Source organism: Bison bison, unplaced genomic scaffold, assembly GCF_000754665.1.
Source record: "Bison bison bison isolate TAMUID 2011002044 unplaced genomic scaffold, Bison_UMD1.0 scf7180017864471, whole genome shotgun sequence".
NCBI classification, from domain to species: Eukaryota; Metazoa; Chordata; class Mammalia; order Artiodactyla; family Bovidae; genus Bison; species Bison bison.
In genome coordinates this window covers 24,280,798-24,296,265 of record NW_011495032.1, presented here as the reverse complement: position 1 = coordinate 24,296,265, position 15,468 = coordinate 24,280,798, and the positions used below count along the sequence as shown (strand labels likewise).

The 15,468-nt window shown below is 39.0% G+C and overlaps 1 protein-coding gene across 1 annotated transcript in view; it reads left to right on the top strand.

The window, feature by feature from the left end:
- ALS2CR11 (amyotrophic lateral sclerosis 2 (juvenile) chromosome region, candidate 11) overlaps positions 1–15,468 on the top strand; it is a 126,187-nt gene that overhangs the window by 65,847 nt on the left and 44,872 nt on the right. Inside the window, exon 14 of the mRNA XM_010860971.1 lies at positions 8,472–8,526. Coding sequence (XP_010859273.1) covers positions 8,472–8,526 — 55 coding nt within the window. The remainder of the gene's footprint in view (positions 1–8,471; positions 8,527–15,468) is intronic.

Sequence of the window (15,468 nt, the reverse complement as noted above, 5' to 3'; positions counted from 1 at the left end):
ATATTGAAAAGCAGAGACATCACTTTGCCAACAAAGGTCCGTCTAGTCAAGGCTATGGTTTTTCCTGTGGTCATGTATGGATGTGAGAGTTGGACTGTGAAGAAAGCTGAGTGCCGAAGAATTGATGCTTTTGAAGTGTGGTGTTGGAGAAGACTCTTGAGAGTGCCTTGGACTGCAAGGAGATCCAACCAGTCCATTCTGAAGGAGATCAGCCCTGGGATTTTTTTTGGAAGGAATGATGCTGAAGCTGCAACTCCAGTACTTTGGCCACCTCATGCGAAGAGTTGACTCATTGGAAAAGACTGTGATGCTGGGAGGGATTGGGGGCAGGAGGAGAAGGGGACGACAGAGGATGAGATGGCTGGATGGCATCACTGACTCGATGGACGTGAGTCTGAGTGAACTCCGGGAGTTGGTGATGGACAAGGAGGCATGGTGTGCTGCGATTCATGGGGTTGCAAAGAGTCGGACACGATTAAGCAACTGAACTGAACTGAACTGAACTGAAACTATGGTGGAGGTAACGAAGATAATGGCAACCTCCTTCTAAAGAGCCCATGCATGTCCTGCTACACTCAATGCCCCCAACCCTGCAGCAGGCCACTACCAACCCATCCCTCCACTGGAGACTCTAGACCCTCACAGGCAGTCTGGGTCAGTCTCTAGTGAGGTCACTGCTCCTTTCTCCTGGGTCCTGGTGCACACAAGGTTCTGTTTGTGCCCTTCAAGAGTCTATTTCCCAGTCCTGTGTAAGTTCTGGTAGCTCTATGGTGGGGTTAATGGCGACCTCCTGCAAAAGGGCTTATGCCATACCCAAATCTGCTGCACCCAGATCCTCTGTCCCTGTGGCAGTCCACTGCTGACCCACACCTCCACAGGAGATGCTCAGACATAGTTCTCTCTGTCTCTGTGGGGTCCCTGGATCCTGATGTGCACAAATCTATATGCAGGTCAGGAAGCAACAGTTAGAACTGGACATGGAACAACAGACTGGTTCCAAATAGGAAAAGGAGTACATCAAGGCTGTATATTGTCACCCTGCTTATTTGACTTATATGGAGAGTATATCATGAGAAACGCTGGGCTGGAGGAAGCACAAGCTGGAATCAAGATTGCCAGGAGAAATAGCAATAAACTCAGATATGCAGATGACACCACCCTTATGGCAGAAAGCAAAGAACTAAAGAGCCTCTTGATGAAAGTGAAAGAGGAGAGTGAAAAAGTTGGCTTAAAGCTCAACTTTCAGAAAACAAAAATCATGGCATCTGGTCCCATCACTTCATGGCAAATAGATGGGGAAACAGTAGAAACAGTGGCAGACTTTATTTTGGGGGGCTCCAAAAGCACTGCAGACAGTGACTGCAGCTATGACATTAAAAAATGCTTACTCCTTGGAAGGAAAGTTATGACCAACCTAGATAGCATATTAAAAAGCAGAGACATTACTTTGCCAACAAAGGTCCATCTAGTCAAGGCTTTGGTTTTTCCAGTGGTCTAGTATGGATGTGAGAGTTGGACTGTAAAGAAAGCTGAGCGCTGAAGAATTGATACTTTTGAACTGTGGTGTTGGAGAAACTCCTGAGAGTCCCTTGGATTGCAAGGAGATCAAACCAGTCCATCCTAAAGGGAATCAGGCCTGAATAATCATTGGAAGGACTGATGTTGAAGCTGAAACTCCTATACTTTGGCCACCGGATGTGAAGAACTGATTCCTTGGAAAAGACCCTGATGCTGGGAAAGATTGAAGGCATGAGGAGAAGGGGACAACAGAGGATGAGATGGTTGGGTGGCACCACTGACTCAATGGACATGAGTTTGAGTAAACTCTGGGAATTAGTTATGGACAGGGAGGCCTAGCATGCTGCAGTCCATGGCGTCACATAGAGTTGGACACAACTGAGCGACTGAACTAAACCAAACTGAACAGTTATGAGGTGATCTTGTGGTTTTGATTTGCATTTCCTTGATGATTTGTAATTGGTTAGTAATTGGAGTACTTTTTCATTTTGGAGCATGAAATTAGTAATTGGAGCACTTCCCCTGTTGACTGTGGATGTTTTCTTTTAAAGAATGTCTATTCAGATCCTTTGCCCCCTTTTATTTTTTTTATTAATGTATATTTTATTGAAGTATAGTTGACTAGCAATGTTTCAGATGTACAGCAAGGTGATTCAGTTTTATACACATACACATGTATATATTATATATATGTGTATATATTATATATATATTACACACACATATATATTATTTTTCATATTATTTTCCATTATAGCTTATTACAAGATACTGACTATAGTTCCCTGTGATACACAGTAAACCTCTGTTGCTTGTTGCATATCTAATTTTTTAAATTACAAATCTAGCATTCTATTCATACCAAACAAGTGGAATCAAAATGTCATAAATTTTTTAGTTAGACAAAAGTTGATAAGTTTTCTAAAACATATATATATTGTACACACTATATATATATATATATATATATGCAAAAGCTTTTCTAACACACTTGATAAAGCCTTGATAAAGAACATCAAAAAGAAAAAGAAGAGATGGAGAGTTGGAAAACAAACTAAATGAAATGGGGGCACTGAATATGAAATAGAAAAAGTGAAACAAACTGGATAAAAGTAAAAGATCATCATATAGTCCAGTGGTTTTTAAACATGGCTGCTCATTAGAAACACATCTGGAGCTTTGGAGAGAAAAGGCAATAGCTACTGAATTCTCTTAACTTTTGCTTGTCTGGAAAAATTTTGATTTCTCCCTCAAATCTGAATGAGAGTCCTGCTGGGTAGAGTATTCTTGATTGTAAGTTTCTTCCTTTTCATCACTTTAAATATATCATGTCATTTCCTTCTGGCTTGAGTTTTCTGTTGAGAAATCAATTGATAACCTGATGAGAGTTTCCTTGTATGTTGTTGTTTTTCTCTTGTTGCTTTTAATACTTTTATTTGTGTCTTTAATTTTTGTCAGTTTGATTGCTATGTGTCTCCATGTGTTCCTCCTTGAAATTTTCCTGCCTAGAACTCTCTGTGCTTTCTGTACTTGGTTGAGTATGTCCTTCCTCATGTTAGGGAAGTTTTCAGCTATTATCCCTTCAAATATTTTCTCAGGTCCTCTCTTTCTTTTCCTTCTGGGACCCCTATAATGCAAATATTGGTGCATTTAATGTTGTCCCAGAGGTCTCTTGGGCTGTCTTCATTTCTTTTCAATCTTTTTTCTATTTTCTGTTCTACAGCAGTGATTTCCACCTTTCTGTCCTCCAGATCATTTATCCATTCTTCTGCCTCAGTTATTCTGCATTTATTCCTTCTTGTGTATTATTCATCCATGTTTGTTCTTTAGTTCTTCTGGTTCAGTTCAGTTCAGTTCACTTGCTCAGTTGTGTCCATTTCTTTGCGACCCTGTGAACCGCAGCACACCAGGCCTCCCTGTCCATCACCAACTCCTGGGGTCCACCCAAACCCATGTCCATTGAGTTGGTGATGCCATCCAACCATCACATCCTCTGTCATCCCTTTCTCCTCCTGCCCTCAATCTTTCCCAGCATCAGGGTCTTTTCAAATGAGTCAGCTCTTCGCATCAGGTGGCCAAAGTATTGGAGTTTCAGTTTCAACATCAGTCCTTCCAATGAACATCCAGGACTCATCTCCTTTAGAATGGACTGGTTGGATCTCCTTGCAGTCCAAGGGACTCTCAAGAGTCTTCTCCAACACCACAGTTCAAAAGCAGGTCTGTAGTAAACATTTTTTGCATCTTCTCCATTGTTTTCCTGAGATCCTGGATCATCTTCACTATCATTGTTCTCAGTTCTTTTTCTGGAAGGTTGCCTATTTCTACTTCATTTAGTTGTTTTTTTCTAGGATTTTATCTTTTCCCTTCATCTGAGACATAACTGTCTGCTTTTTCATCCTGAAAAGACCCTCATGCAGGATAAAGATTGAAGGCAGGAGAAAGGGATGACAGAGGATGAGATGGTTGGATGGCATCACTGACTCAATGGACATGAGTTTGAGCAAGCTCCAGGAGATGGTGAAGGACAGGGAAGCCTCGCATGCTGCAGTCCATGGGATCACAAAGAATAGGACATGACTGAGCGACTGAACAACAACAGCAATATCCTGATTAAGTTTTCCGTAATGTGGTTTTTGTTCTAGCCACTGTGGGATTGTGGTTTTTGGCTAAGAGGCTTTTGTAAGCATCCCAATGGGAGGGACTGGTGGTGGGGAAAATTGGGTCTTGCTCTGGTTGGCAGGGCCAATCTTGTTAGTTGTTTGGCCTGGGGCAACCCAGCCATGGGGTTTACTGGCTCTCTGGTAGGGTTAATGGTGACCTCCAAGAGGGCTTACACCAAAGGGGACTTTCCAGGACTGCTCCTGCCAGTGCCACTGTCCCTGGCGTGAGCCCCTGCCAATTCACACCTGTACAGGAGACCTTCCAACACTAGCAGGTTTTGGTTCAGTCTCCTGTAGGGTCACTGGTTCTTTCCTCTGGGTCTTGGTGCACACAACATTTTGTTTGTGCCCTCCAAGGTTGGAGTCTCAGTTTTTCCCCAGTCCTTTGGAAGTCCTGTAATCAAATCCTGCTGGCCTTTAAGTTCAGATTCTCTGGGGATTCCCAGTTCTTTTTGTTGGATCCCCAGCCTGAGAAGCCTGACGTAGGGTTCAGAACTTTTAAAATAGTGAGAGAACTTTTTTGCTATTCTTTAGTTTGTGGGCCACCCGCTTGGTGGGTATGGGATTTGATTTTATCATGATTGTGCCCCTCCTACCATCTCACTGGCTTCTTCTTTGTCTTTGGATGTGAGATATCTTTTTTTTGGTGGGTTCCAGCATTCTCCTGTCAATGTTCAACAGCCAGTTGCAGTTTTGGTGCTTTCTCAGGAGGAGAGGCACATATGTCCTTCTGCCCCACCATTTTCCTTTGCTCCTTTTAAAAATCTGGTTATTTGTTTGTTTGCTATTGAGTTGTATAAGTTCTTTATACAGTTTGACTATTAGCCCCTTTAGAAATGTATGGTTTGCAAATATTTTCTCCCATTACTAGATTGCCTTTTCATTTGTTGACTGTTTCCCTACTGTGCAGAAGCTTTCAGTTTAACTTAGCCTCACTTGTTTATTTTTTATTTTATTACCTTTGCTTCTGGTGTCATATTTAAAAAAAATATTGCCAAGATCAATTCAAGGAGTTTTTTTCCCTAAGTTTTCTTTTAGGAGTGTTATATTTTCAAATCTTATATTTTAACCTTTAATCCATTTTGAGCTAATTTTTTGTGAGTGATATCAGATAGGTGTTCAGTTTTATCCTTTTGCATGGAGATATCCAGTTTTCCCAACTCCATTTATTGAGGAGACTATACTTTACCCAGTGAGACTTTGTGGCTATCCTATCAAATAGCAGTTGGCCAGATACGTGGCAGTTTATTTCTGGGCTCTCTATTCTGTTTTATTGGTCTGTCTTTATGCCAGTACCATACTGTTTTGCTTACAAAATAGCTTTGTAATACAGTTCAAAATCAGAAATTGTGAGACTTCCAACTTTATTTTTCTTTTTCAAGATTGCTTTGGCTGTTCAGGGTCCTTTGGAGTTCATACATTATTTTAGGACTTTTTTTTTTTTATATTTTTCTGAAAAATGTCATTGGAAGGTACAGGGATTTAATTGACTCCATAGATCACTTTGGTTAGTTGGACATTTTAGCCATAGTGATTTTTCAATCCATGAACATTAGCTATCTTTCCATTTATTTGTGTCTTTGTCCGTTTCTTTCTATCAGTGTCTTACAGTTTTCAGTGTAAAGGTCTTTCACCTCCTTGATTAAATTTATTCAAAAGTATTTTATTTTTGATACCACAGATTGGTGGGTGCCAGAGGTGCATTTTGGGAGGTGGGTCACATGGGTAAAGGTGGTCAGAAGTACAAACTTCCCAGTTATAAGACAAGTAAGTCCTTGGTTTGTGATGTATACTGTGGTTAACAATACAGTGAGTATATTTGAAAGTTGCAGAGCATAAATCTTAAAAGTTCTCATCACGGGAAAAAAATTATAAATGTATGGTGATGTATGTAAACTAAAATTATGTAATCATTCTATAATATATACATATATAAAACCATTATGTATATTAAAACTAATACAGTGTTGTACACCAGCATGTAGGAAATACTAGAAGTTACAAGCCAGAAGTATGATAATGATGGCTTTTGTATTTACCTACATAGATACCTTTTCCAGAGTTCTTTGTTAATTGAGTCACTGTCTAGTGTCTTTTCCTTTTATCCTGAGAGACTCCGTTATCATTTCCTGTAACAAAGAAATAATAGTGACAAACTCCTCTAACTTTTGTTGATCCAGGAATGTCTTAATTCTTCATTTTTGAAGGATGGTTTTGCTTGTTATGTAATTCTTGGTTGATGATCTTTTTCTCTCCACTCTCTACTGATGTGGTTTGTTGACGAGAAATTAGCTGTTAATTTTGCAGCCAAAAACTGAAGAGTTTTTATACATGATGAGTCACTTTTTTCCTTGCTGCTTTCAAGTTCCCTCTCTGTCTTTTCAGAGTTTTATTGTGTCTTGGTGTATATATGTCTTTGAGTTTATCCTTGAAATGTGTTGAGCTTCTTGGATGTGTAGATTCATGACTTTTACTAAATTTGGGAAATATTTGGCCATTATTTCTTCAAATATTCTCCCTGACTCTCTCTCTCTCTCCTTCCTTGACTCCCATGTGTATGTTGGTACATTTGACTGTGGTTCCCAGGGTCCTTTAGGTTCTGTTCATTTTTTCATTCTTTTTTTCTTCCTTCTCTTCAGGTTCAACAATTTTATTGTCCTATCTTCAATTCAATGATTCCTTCTTCTATCTGCTCAATATGCTGTTGAACTTCTCAAGAGTTTTCCATTTCAGTTATTGTACTTTCGGATCCAGAATTTGTATTTGGTTCCTTTTTATAATTTCTATCTCTTTATTTACATTTTGTAGATATTTTTTTATTGATTTCCTTTAGTTGTTTGCCCATGGTTTCCTTTTGCTCTTTGAGCATATTTAAGAAAGTTTGTTTTAAAATCTTTGTCTATTAAGTCCAATATCTGGGCTTCTTCACAGGACATTTCTATTAAATTTTTTCCTATGAACGGGCCATAATTTCCTATACTTTAGTATGCTATGTTATTTTTGTTGAAAATTGAGCATTTTAAATATTATAGTGTAACTGGAAATTCTCCTCTGTCTCTAGGGTATTGATGATTGGTTTTTGGCTGCTCTATGTCTTCTTGCTGTGTGTGGGCTTTCTCTAGTTGCAGCGAACAGAAGCTACTTTCTAGTTGCAACATGCAGGCTTCTTATTGCAGTGGCTTCTCTTGTCACAAAGCACATGCTCTATGGCACATGGGCTTCAGTAATTGTGGCACTCAGGCTCAGTAGTTGTGGCACATGAGCTTACTTGCTCCACAGCATGTGGAATCTTCCCAGAGCAGGGATAGAACCCATGTCCCCTGCATTGACAGGCAGACTTTCTCTGCCTGTAACACTGTACCACCAGAGAAGTCCTTTTTTTTTTATTTTTGAGGGCTGTGGTCACATGTTTCTTTAATGACCATTCGAATGATTTTTTTTTCAAAGACTATATTCCTTGTCATTTGTGGTCAGTCATCAAAGTCTTTCTTCCATTATCTCAGCATCCAGTTAATGACCTGACTGATTTCTTAAAACACCAAAATTTAACTGCCCTTTTTTTTTCATTAACCAATCCCTGGTTGCTTTAAGTTTTGTATTAAATTATGAAGTTTTAATTAGTTGATCTTTCAACCTTTTGACAGTTTATTATATTTGTTTCAGTGAAGGGACTTATTCTTTGAGCAATCTACCATTTTCTATGATATCACTTTTGCATTCTCTTCTAATATATGCTTTATTTTATGCTAATCCTATGACTTGACTCATTGGAAAAGACCCTGATGCTGGGAGGGATGGCAGGAGGAGAAGGGGACAGCAGAGGATGAGATGGCTGGATGGCATCACCAACTCGATGCACAGGAGTTTGGGTGAACTCCGGGAGTTGGTGATGGATAGGGAGGCCTGGCCTGCTGCGATTCATGGCGTTGCAAAGAGTTGGACATGACTGAACAACTGAACTGAACTGATTTTTATTTAAGTTACTGTTTTTGTTTCCTGGGGCTTAGGGGAATAAAAAGAGGTCAATAATATACAAAGTACTATCATGTACTTTTTGCAATGTTTGCCATTTCCTACCTCAATAAACTATTATTACTGTGTTTCAAGTTCCCTCACTACCTCCATTGTACTGGTTAAATTATCAATGAATTATTTTGTTTATTTAAGATAAAGCCAAATGGTAACACTAGATCCCATTTTATTATTATTTATAGCTATCAATAATGCTAAGTTTAAAAATTATATTAATACTTATTTTTTCTATTCACCTTCTCTGGTCTGTTTTTACTTCAGAGTTCACCTTCTTACTGTTGCACAAAGGAAAATTTAAATAGACCTTGTAGTTTAGGTAAGTTATTATTTGTATATATACTTGTAATTTTCAAATATTTAGTGAAATTGAGAACATAAACTCATGTAAAACAATTATTATCAAGAATTTTCATCAAAATATTAACTACACATGATGTTTGTGATTACTGACATGACAAAACTATGGAATTACAGTATTAGTGGGAAATCAAGCAAAGCAAAATACAAGTGGCTGAAAGATCCTAGATAATATTTCTTTTACATGCATTATAATATTGCTAAGCCATTTATTACATTTATCTGTGTTTACAAACATTCTGGCTATGTGTAGATATACCTAATGAAGTTTTTCTAATTCAACGAATTGTTCTGTGATATCATCATGAAGACATACTTGACATATCAGTAAACGCAAAGGTAATAATCAAAATTGCACTCACCTCACACGCTAGTAAAGTAGTGCTTAAAATTCTCCAAGCCAGGCTTCAGCAATACATGAACCATGAACTTCCAGATGTTCAAGCTGGTTTTAGAAAAGGCAGAGGAACCAGAGATCAGATTGCCAACATCTGCTGGATCATCGAAAAAGCAAGAGAGTTCCAGAAAAACATCTATTTCTGCTTTATTGACTATGCCAAAGCCTTTGACTGTGTGTATCACAAGAAACTGTGGAAAACTCTGAAAGAGATGAGTGCATACCAGACTACCTGACCTGCCTCTTGAGAAACCTGTATGCAGGTCAGGAAGCAACAGTTAGAACTGGACATGGAACAACAGACTGGTTCCAAATAGGAAAAGGAGTTCGTCAAGGCTGTATATTGTCACCCTGCTTATTTAACTTATATGCAGAGTACCTCATGAGAAATGCTGGGCTGGAGGAAGCAAAAGCTGGAATCAAGATTGCTGGGAGAAATATCAATAACCTCAGATATGCAGATGACACCACCCTTATGGCAGAAAGTGAAGAGGAACTAAAAAGCCTCTTGATGAAAGTGAAAGTGGAGAGTGAAAAAGTTGGCTTAAAGCTCATTCAGAAAACTAAGATCGTAGCATCTGGTCCCATCACTTCATGGCAAATAGATGGGGAAACAGTGGAAACAGTGGCTGACTTTATTTTTCTGGGCTCCAAAATCACTGCAGATGGTGATTGCAGCCGTGAAATTAAAAGACGCTTACTCCTTGGAAGGAAAGTTATGACCAACCTAGACAGCATATTCAAAAGCAGAGACATTACTTTGGCAACAAAGGTCCATCTAGTCAAGGCTATGGTTTTTCCAGTGGTCATGTATGGATGTGAGAGTTGGACTATAAAGAAAGCTGAGCGCTGAAGAATTGATGCTTTTGATCTGTGATATTGGAGAAAACTCTTGAGAGTCCCTTGGACTGCAAGGAAATCCAACCAGATCCAGATCCAACTAAAGGAGATGAGTCCTGAGTATTCACTGAAAGGACTGATGTTGAAGCTGAAACTGCAATACTTTGGCTACCTGATGTGTAGAGCCAACTCACTGGTTAAGACCCTGATGCTGGGAAAGATTGAGGGCAAGAGGAGAAAGGGACAGAGGGTGAGATAGTTGGATGGCATCATCGGCTCGATAGACATGGGTTTGGGTGGACTCTGGAGTTGGTGATGGACAGGGAGGCCTGGCGTGCTGCAGTTCATGGGGTCGCAAAGAGTTGGACATGACTAAATGACTGAACTGAACTGAACTGAACTGAATAATCAAAATATTTAACAACTAGTACAGCATAAGCATGGAACAACTAGATTAGATAATGTTGTTGGATCAAAATTCTGGAAGTCCCTTGCTGTGCCATATTGAGGTTCAAGGAAATGGGAAATTCCTATACTTTGGCCACCTGATGTGAAGAACTGACTCATTGAAAAATACCCTGATACTGGGAAAGATTGAAGGCAAAAGGAGAGAGGGTGGCAGAGAATGAAATGGTTAGATAACATCACTGACTCAATAGACATGAATTTGAGCAAACTCCGGGAGATAGTGGAAAACAGAGGAGCCTGGTGTGCTGCAGTTCATGAGGTCACAAAGAGTCAGACACAACTTGGCAACTGAGCAACAATAACAACAGAAATGTTTTAATATTTAACAATCGGGACAGTTATATGACTGTGTAATAACTGAATATCTATCCAGAGGAGACTGTAGAAATGTAATTAAAATGAAGAGAGAATAAGAATATAGCTCAAACACTTGACAGAAGATGAGCAAGCAAGAACATTTTTTTTGTAACATGAAAGCATCCTTGAGTTGTAGAGAGTGTTCTCCAACTAGGAACTTATGGAGAAATAGAAGATGAAAAAATGTATTTAAAAAAAGACAGGGAAAATACCAGATGAAATTGTGATTAAGAAGTATAATTTTAGAAGAAAGTTTCTGAAGTGGAAATTTGACTTACCTCAGTAGTTGATGTGGTGAAATGAAAATTATTACAAATTAATGTTTTAGCCATATATGTTTTGTATTTATCCATATGAATACATATGTATATGTATATATGTTCTACACAATAATAACAATTCTAAGAACATATTTTGTGGTACAGGAAACTATTTGACAACATAGTATGTCAGTGTCTGGAATACTTTAAATGTCAGGAAAATTTTATAGTACACTTAAATTATTATTTATCCTAGAAGAAAAAGTGACCATTTGGAATAATATTCAGGAGTAATAAAACATCCTGGAAGATTAGGATATTTGGAAACCCATAATGTGATTCCTCCAGAATTTTCTTTCTAATATCCTTTGGAATATTCTAATCATAAAATAACTTTTGGAGTAAATCTGATATAACAGCAAAGCAAGCTCCTTATTTTATTATTAATACTTCCAACTATTTCTTCAAAGGGAGAAATAGTGTATCAAGTAATGGACAATATTGATGAGGGGGTAACCTGATTAGCTATGGAACTTCAGTTCAGTTGCTCAGTGGTGTCCGACTCTTTGCGACCCCGTGGACTGCAGTACGCCAGGCTTCCCTGTCCATCATCAACTCCCGGAGCTTGCTCAAGCTCATGTCCATCAAGTTGATGATGCCATCCAGCCATCTCATCCTCTGTCGTCCCCTTCTCCTCCTGCCTTCGATCTTTCCCAGCATCAGGGTCTTTTCTAGTGAGTCAGTTCTTCGTATCAGGTGGCCAAAGAATTGGAGCTTCAGCATCAGTCCTTCCAATGAATATTCAGGACTGATTTCATTTAGGATGGACTGGTTTGATCTCCTTGCTATCTAAGGGGCTCTCAAAAGTCTTCTCCAACACCACAGTTCAAAGGCATCAATTCTTTGGCACTCAGCTTTCTTTATAGTCCAACTCTCACATCCATACATGACTACTGGAAAAAACCATAGCTTTGACTAGATAGACCTTTGTTGGCAAAGTAATGTCTCTGCTTTTTAATATGCTGTCTAGCTTGGTTATAGCTTTTCCAAGGAGCAAGCATCTTTTAATTTCATGGCTGCAGTCACCATCTGCTCTGAAACTTAGGCAACCATTTATCTTATAAAAGCCTTGGTTTTTCCATTTTAAAAGTGAAAGAATGAAACTAGATACCACCCCCTTGCAGTCTACCTTTATTGCCTTATAATCTTCATAACTTTGTAGACATTTCACATATATTAATTTATTTAGTCTTCATACGACCTTGGAGAAGGCAATGGCACCCCACTGCAGTACTCTTGCCTGGAGAATCCCATGGACAGAGGAGCCTGGAGGGCTGCAGTCCATGGGGTCGCTGAGTGTCGGACAAGACTGAAGCGACTTAGGAGCAGCAGCAACAGCATACAACCTTGTTAGGTTGACATTATTATCCTAGTTTTATAGATGAAGCAACTGAGGCATTGAATGGCTGAGTCATTTGACAATTCTGGAACAGAAGTCTGTGAAAGAAGCCAGTGGTCCAATCTCTTCTGAAGAGTGAAGAGCCTTTATAAGCAGTGCCAAGTCAATTGGAAAGAACAAACAGAATTGGAAAGAGCATCTGTGGTATATCTTTTAAAAACTAAATGCTTAGGGAGCAAAACAGGGCTTATTTTCTTATTGTTCAGTCCAGTTCGCTCTTGAGTAGGTTGTTAACTTTTCTGGATTTTTCTCATTTTTAAAATGAGAAAGATGGTTTTAGACTACTCAGTCTCCAATTTTTCTAAAAGTCTATATTTCTAAGTTTATATGTGAATAGAGTCTTTTAAAAATGATTCAATTCCTAAATACATATTTTATATGATTTTATTATACTTTGCTTTACACTTTTCAGTTTATTTATGTTGATTAGTCTTATATAATTAACCTAATTTTTCTATGGATACATTATATAAAATAAAATGCTATATTAAAGAGTTTATTTAGTAAGTTTCACATAGCACTCTTGCTAATAAATTCCTTGCATGATCATTACCTTTAAGCAAATTAGAGACATATACTAGCCCAGTTCCTTTGCGGCTGCTTTCATTGATACCCTCTGGCTACTGATATGTATGTACATATATTTAAGCATACTACCACAATTCACTGAAGAACGTGATTGTTCCACTCCATGCTTTTATGAGCTCTTTATGTTTATTATGTAAGAATCTTCTCTAGTGTCATGAATTGAGGAAATACAGACCTATTCATGAAACGTATCTAGAATGTAGGGTGTGTCTCCACACAGCTTTGCAGAATTGGGTATGTATAGCAAATGTATGATGGAAGATCACCCAAATGACTGCCAGAGGATAGGCTAAAATGAGGCTCCAAGAAGGATTAGTAAAAGTGTTCTCTTAAACATTGTCAAGCACATATGGGGAGAAGATGATGGCACCCCACTCCAGTACTCTCCTGGAAAATGCCATGGATGGAGGAGCCTGGTAGGCTGCAGTCCATGGGGTCGCTAAGAGTCAGACACGACTGAGCGACTTCACTTTCACTTTTCACTTTTCAATTTCATGCATTAGAGAAGGAAATGGCAACCCACTCCAGTGTTCTTGCCTGGAGTATCCCAGGGACGGGGGAGCCTGGTGGGCTGCCATCTATAGGGTCACACAGAGTTGGACACAACTGAAGCGACTTAGCAGTAGCAGCAGCAGCAAGCACATATGTGATAAGGTGCATGCCAGCCACAAAATATTCAGAATCACCTGGAGTACAGTGATTTTTTTTTTAATTTTACTTCATTTTTTGAACTGGCATTAAGAGCCAGAAAAGTAGAAGTATTCAATATATTGACTACAATGTGATTAAAAGACAGTCTTTTATGTACATAAAGTACAGTGCAAGTACAGTGCATATTGACATTTAACTTTAATAACTTAATGTATGCATTTTAACAATACTATTCAAATTAGTAGAGTTAGTAATGACAAACCTAAGGGTGCAGTGTGTCAGGGGTTAGAATAGAATGAGTAATGGTCAGTTTTCATTATAGTCCCAAAGAAGGGCAGCACTAGAGAATGTTCAAACCGCTGTACAATTGTGCTCATTTTACATGTTAGTAAGGTTATGCTCAAAATCCTTCAAGATAGGCTTCAGGAGTACATGAACTGAGAAATTCCAGGTGTATAAATGGGATTTTAAAAAGGCAGAGGAACCAGAGATCAAATTGCCAATGTCTGCTGGATCATAGAGAAAGCAAGGGAATTCCGGAGAAACTACTTCTGCTTCATTGACTACACTAAAGCCTTTGACTCTGTAAATCACAACAAACTGGAAAATTCTTAAAGAGATGGGAATACCAGACCAGCTTACCTGTCTCCTGAGAAATCTGTATGCGGGGTCAAAAAGCAACAGTTAGAACCGGACATAGAACAACTGACTGGTTCAAAACTGGGAAAGGAGTACAACAAGGCTGTATATTGTCACCCTGTTTATTTAACTTATAAGCAGAGTACATTGTCTGAAATGCCAGACTGTATGAATCTCAACCTGGAATCAAGATTGTTGGGAGAAATATCAGCAACCTCAGATATGCAGATGATATATCACTCTAATGGCAGAAAGTGAAGAGGAACTAAAGAGCCTCTTGAGGGTGAAAGAGGAGAGTGAAAAAGCTGGCTTGAAACTCAACATTCATAAAATGAAGATCATGGCATCCAGTCCCATCACTTTCTGGCAAATAGAAGGGGAGAAAGTGGAAACAGTGACAGATTTTATTTTCTTGGGCTCCAAAATCATTGCAGAAGGTGACTGCAGCCATGAAATGAAAAGATGCTTGCTCCTTGGAAGGAAAGCTGTGACAATCTTAGATAGTATATTAAAAAGCAGAGACATCACTTTGCTGACAGAGGTGCATCTAGTCAAAACTATGGTTTTTCCTGTAGTCATGTAAGGATATGAGAGTTGGACCATAAAGAAGGCTGAGCACCGAAGAACTGATGCTTTTGAATTGTGGTGCTGAAGAAGACCCTCGACAGTCCCTTGGATTGCAGGGAGATCAAACCAGTCAATCCTAAAGGACATTACCGTTATTGGAAGGACTGATGCTGAAGCTCCAATACTTGGGCCACCTGATGCAAAGAACTGACTCATTGGAAAAGACCCTGATGCTGGGAAAGACTGAAGGCAAAAGAAGTGGGCAGCAGAGGATGAGATGGTTAGATAGCATCACCAACTAAATGGACATGACTCTGAACAAACTCTGAGAGACAGTAAAAGATGGGGAAGCCTGATGCGGGGCAGTCTGTGTGGTTTCAAAGAGTCGGACACCACTTAGCAACTGAACAACAACAATGATGGTAAAATTAACAGCAAAACTTACATTCATTTGTGCTTATTATGTCCCAGACACAGTGCTAGATGCTTTAGCCTTTAAATGACACAACCCTGTGAGAGAGGATCGTCACCCTTTGACAGATGAGGAAACTGAGAAAGAGTGAAGCAGGATAACATGTCCAAATTTAGGTGGTTGGTTAGTTGCAGAGGCTGAGTCTAGGCAATCCGGCTTAGAGCCTGTTCCCTTAACTGTTGTACTACACAGTCACTAGAGAC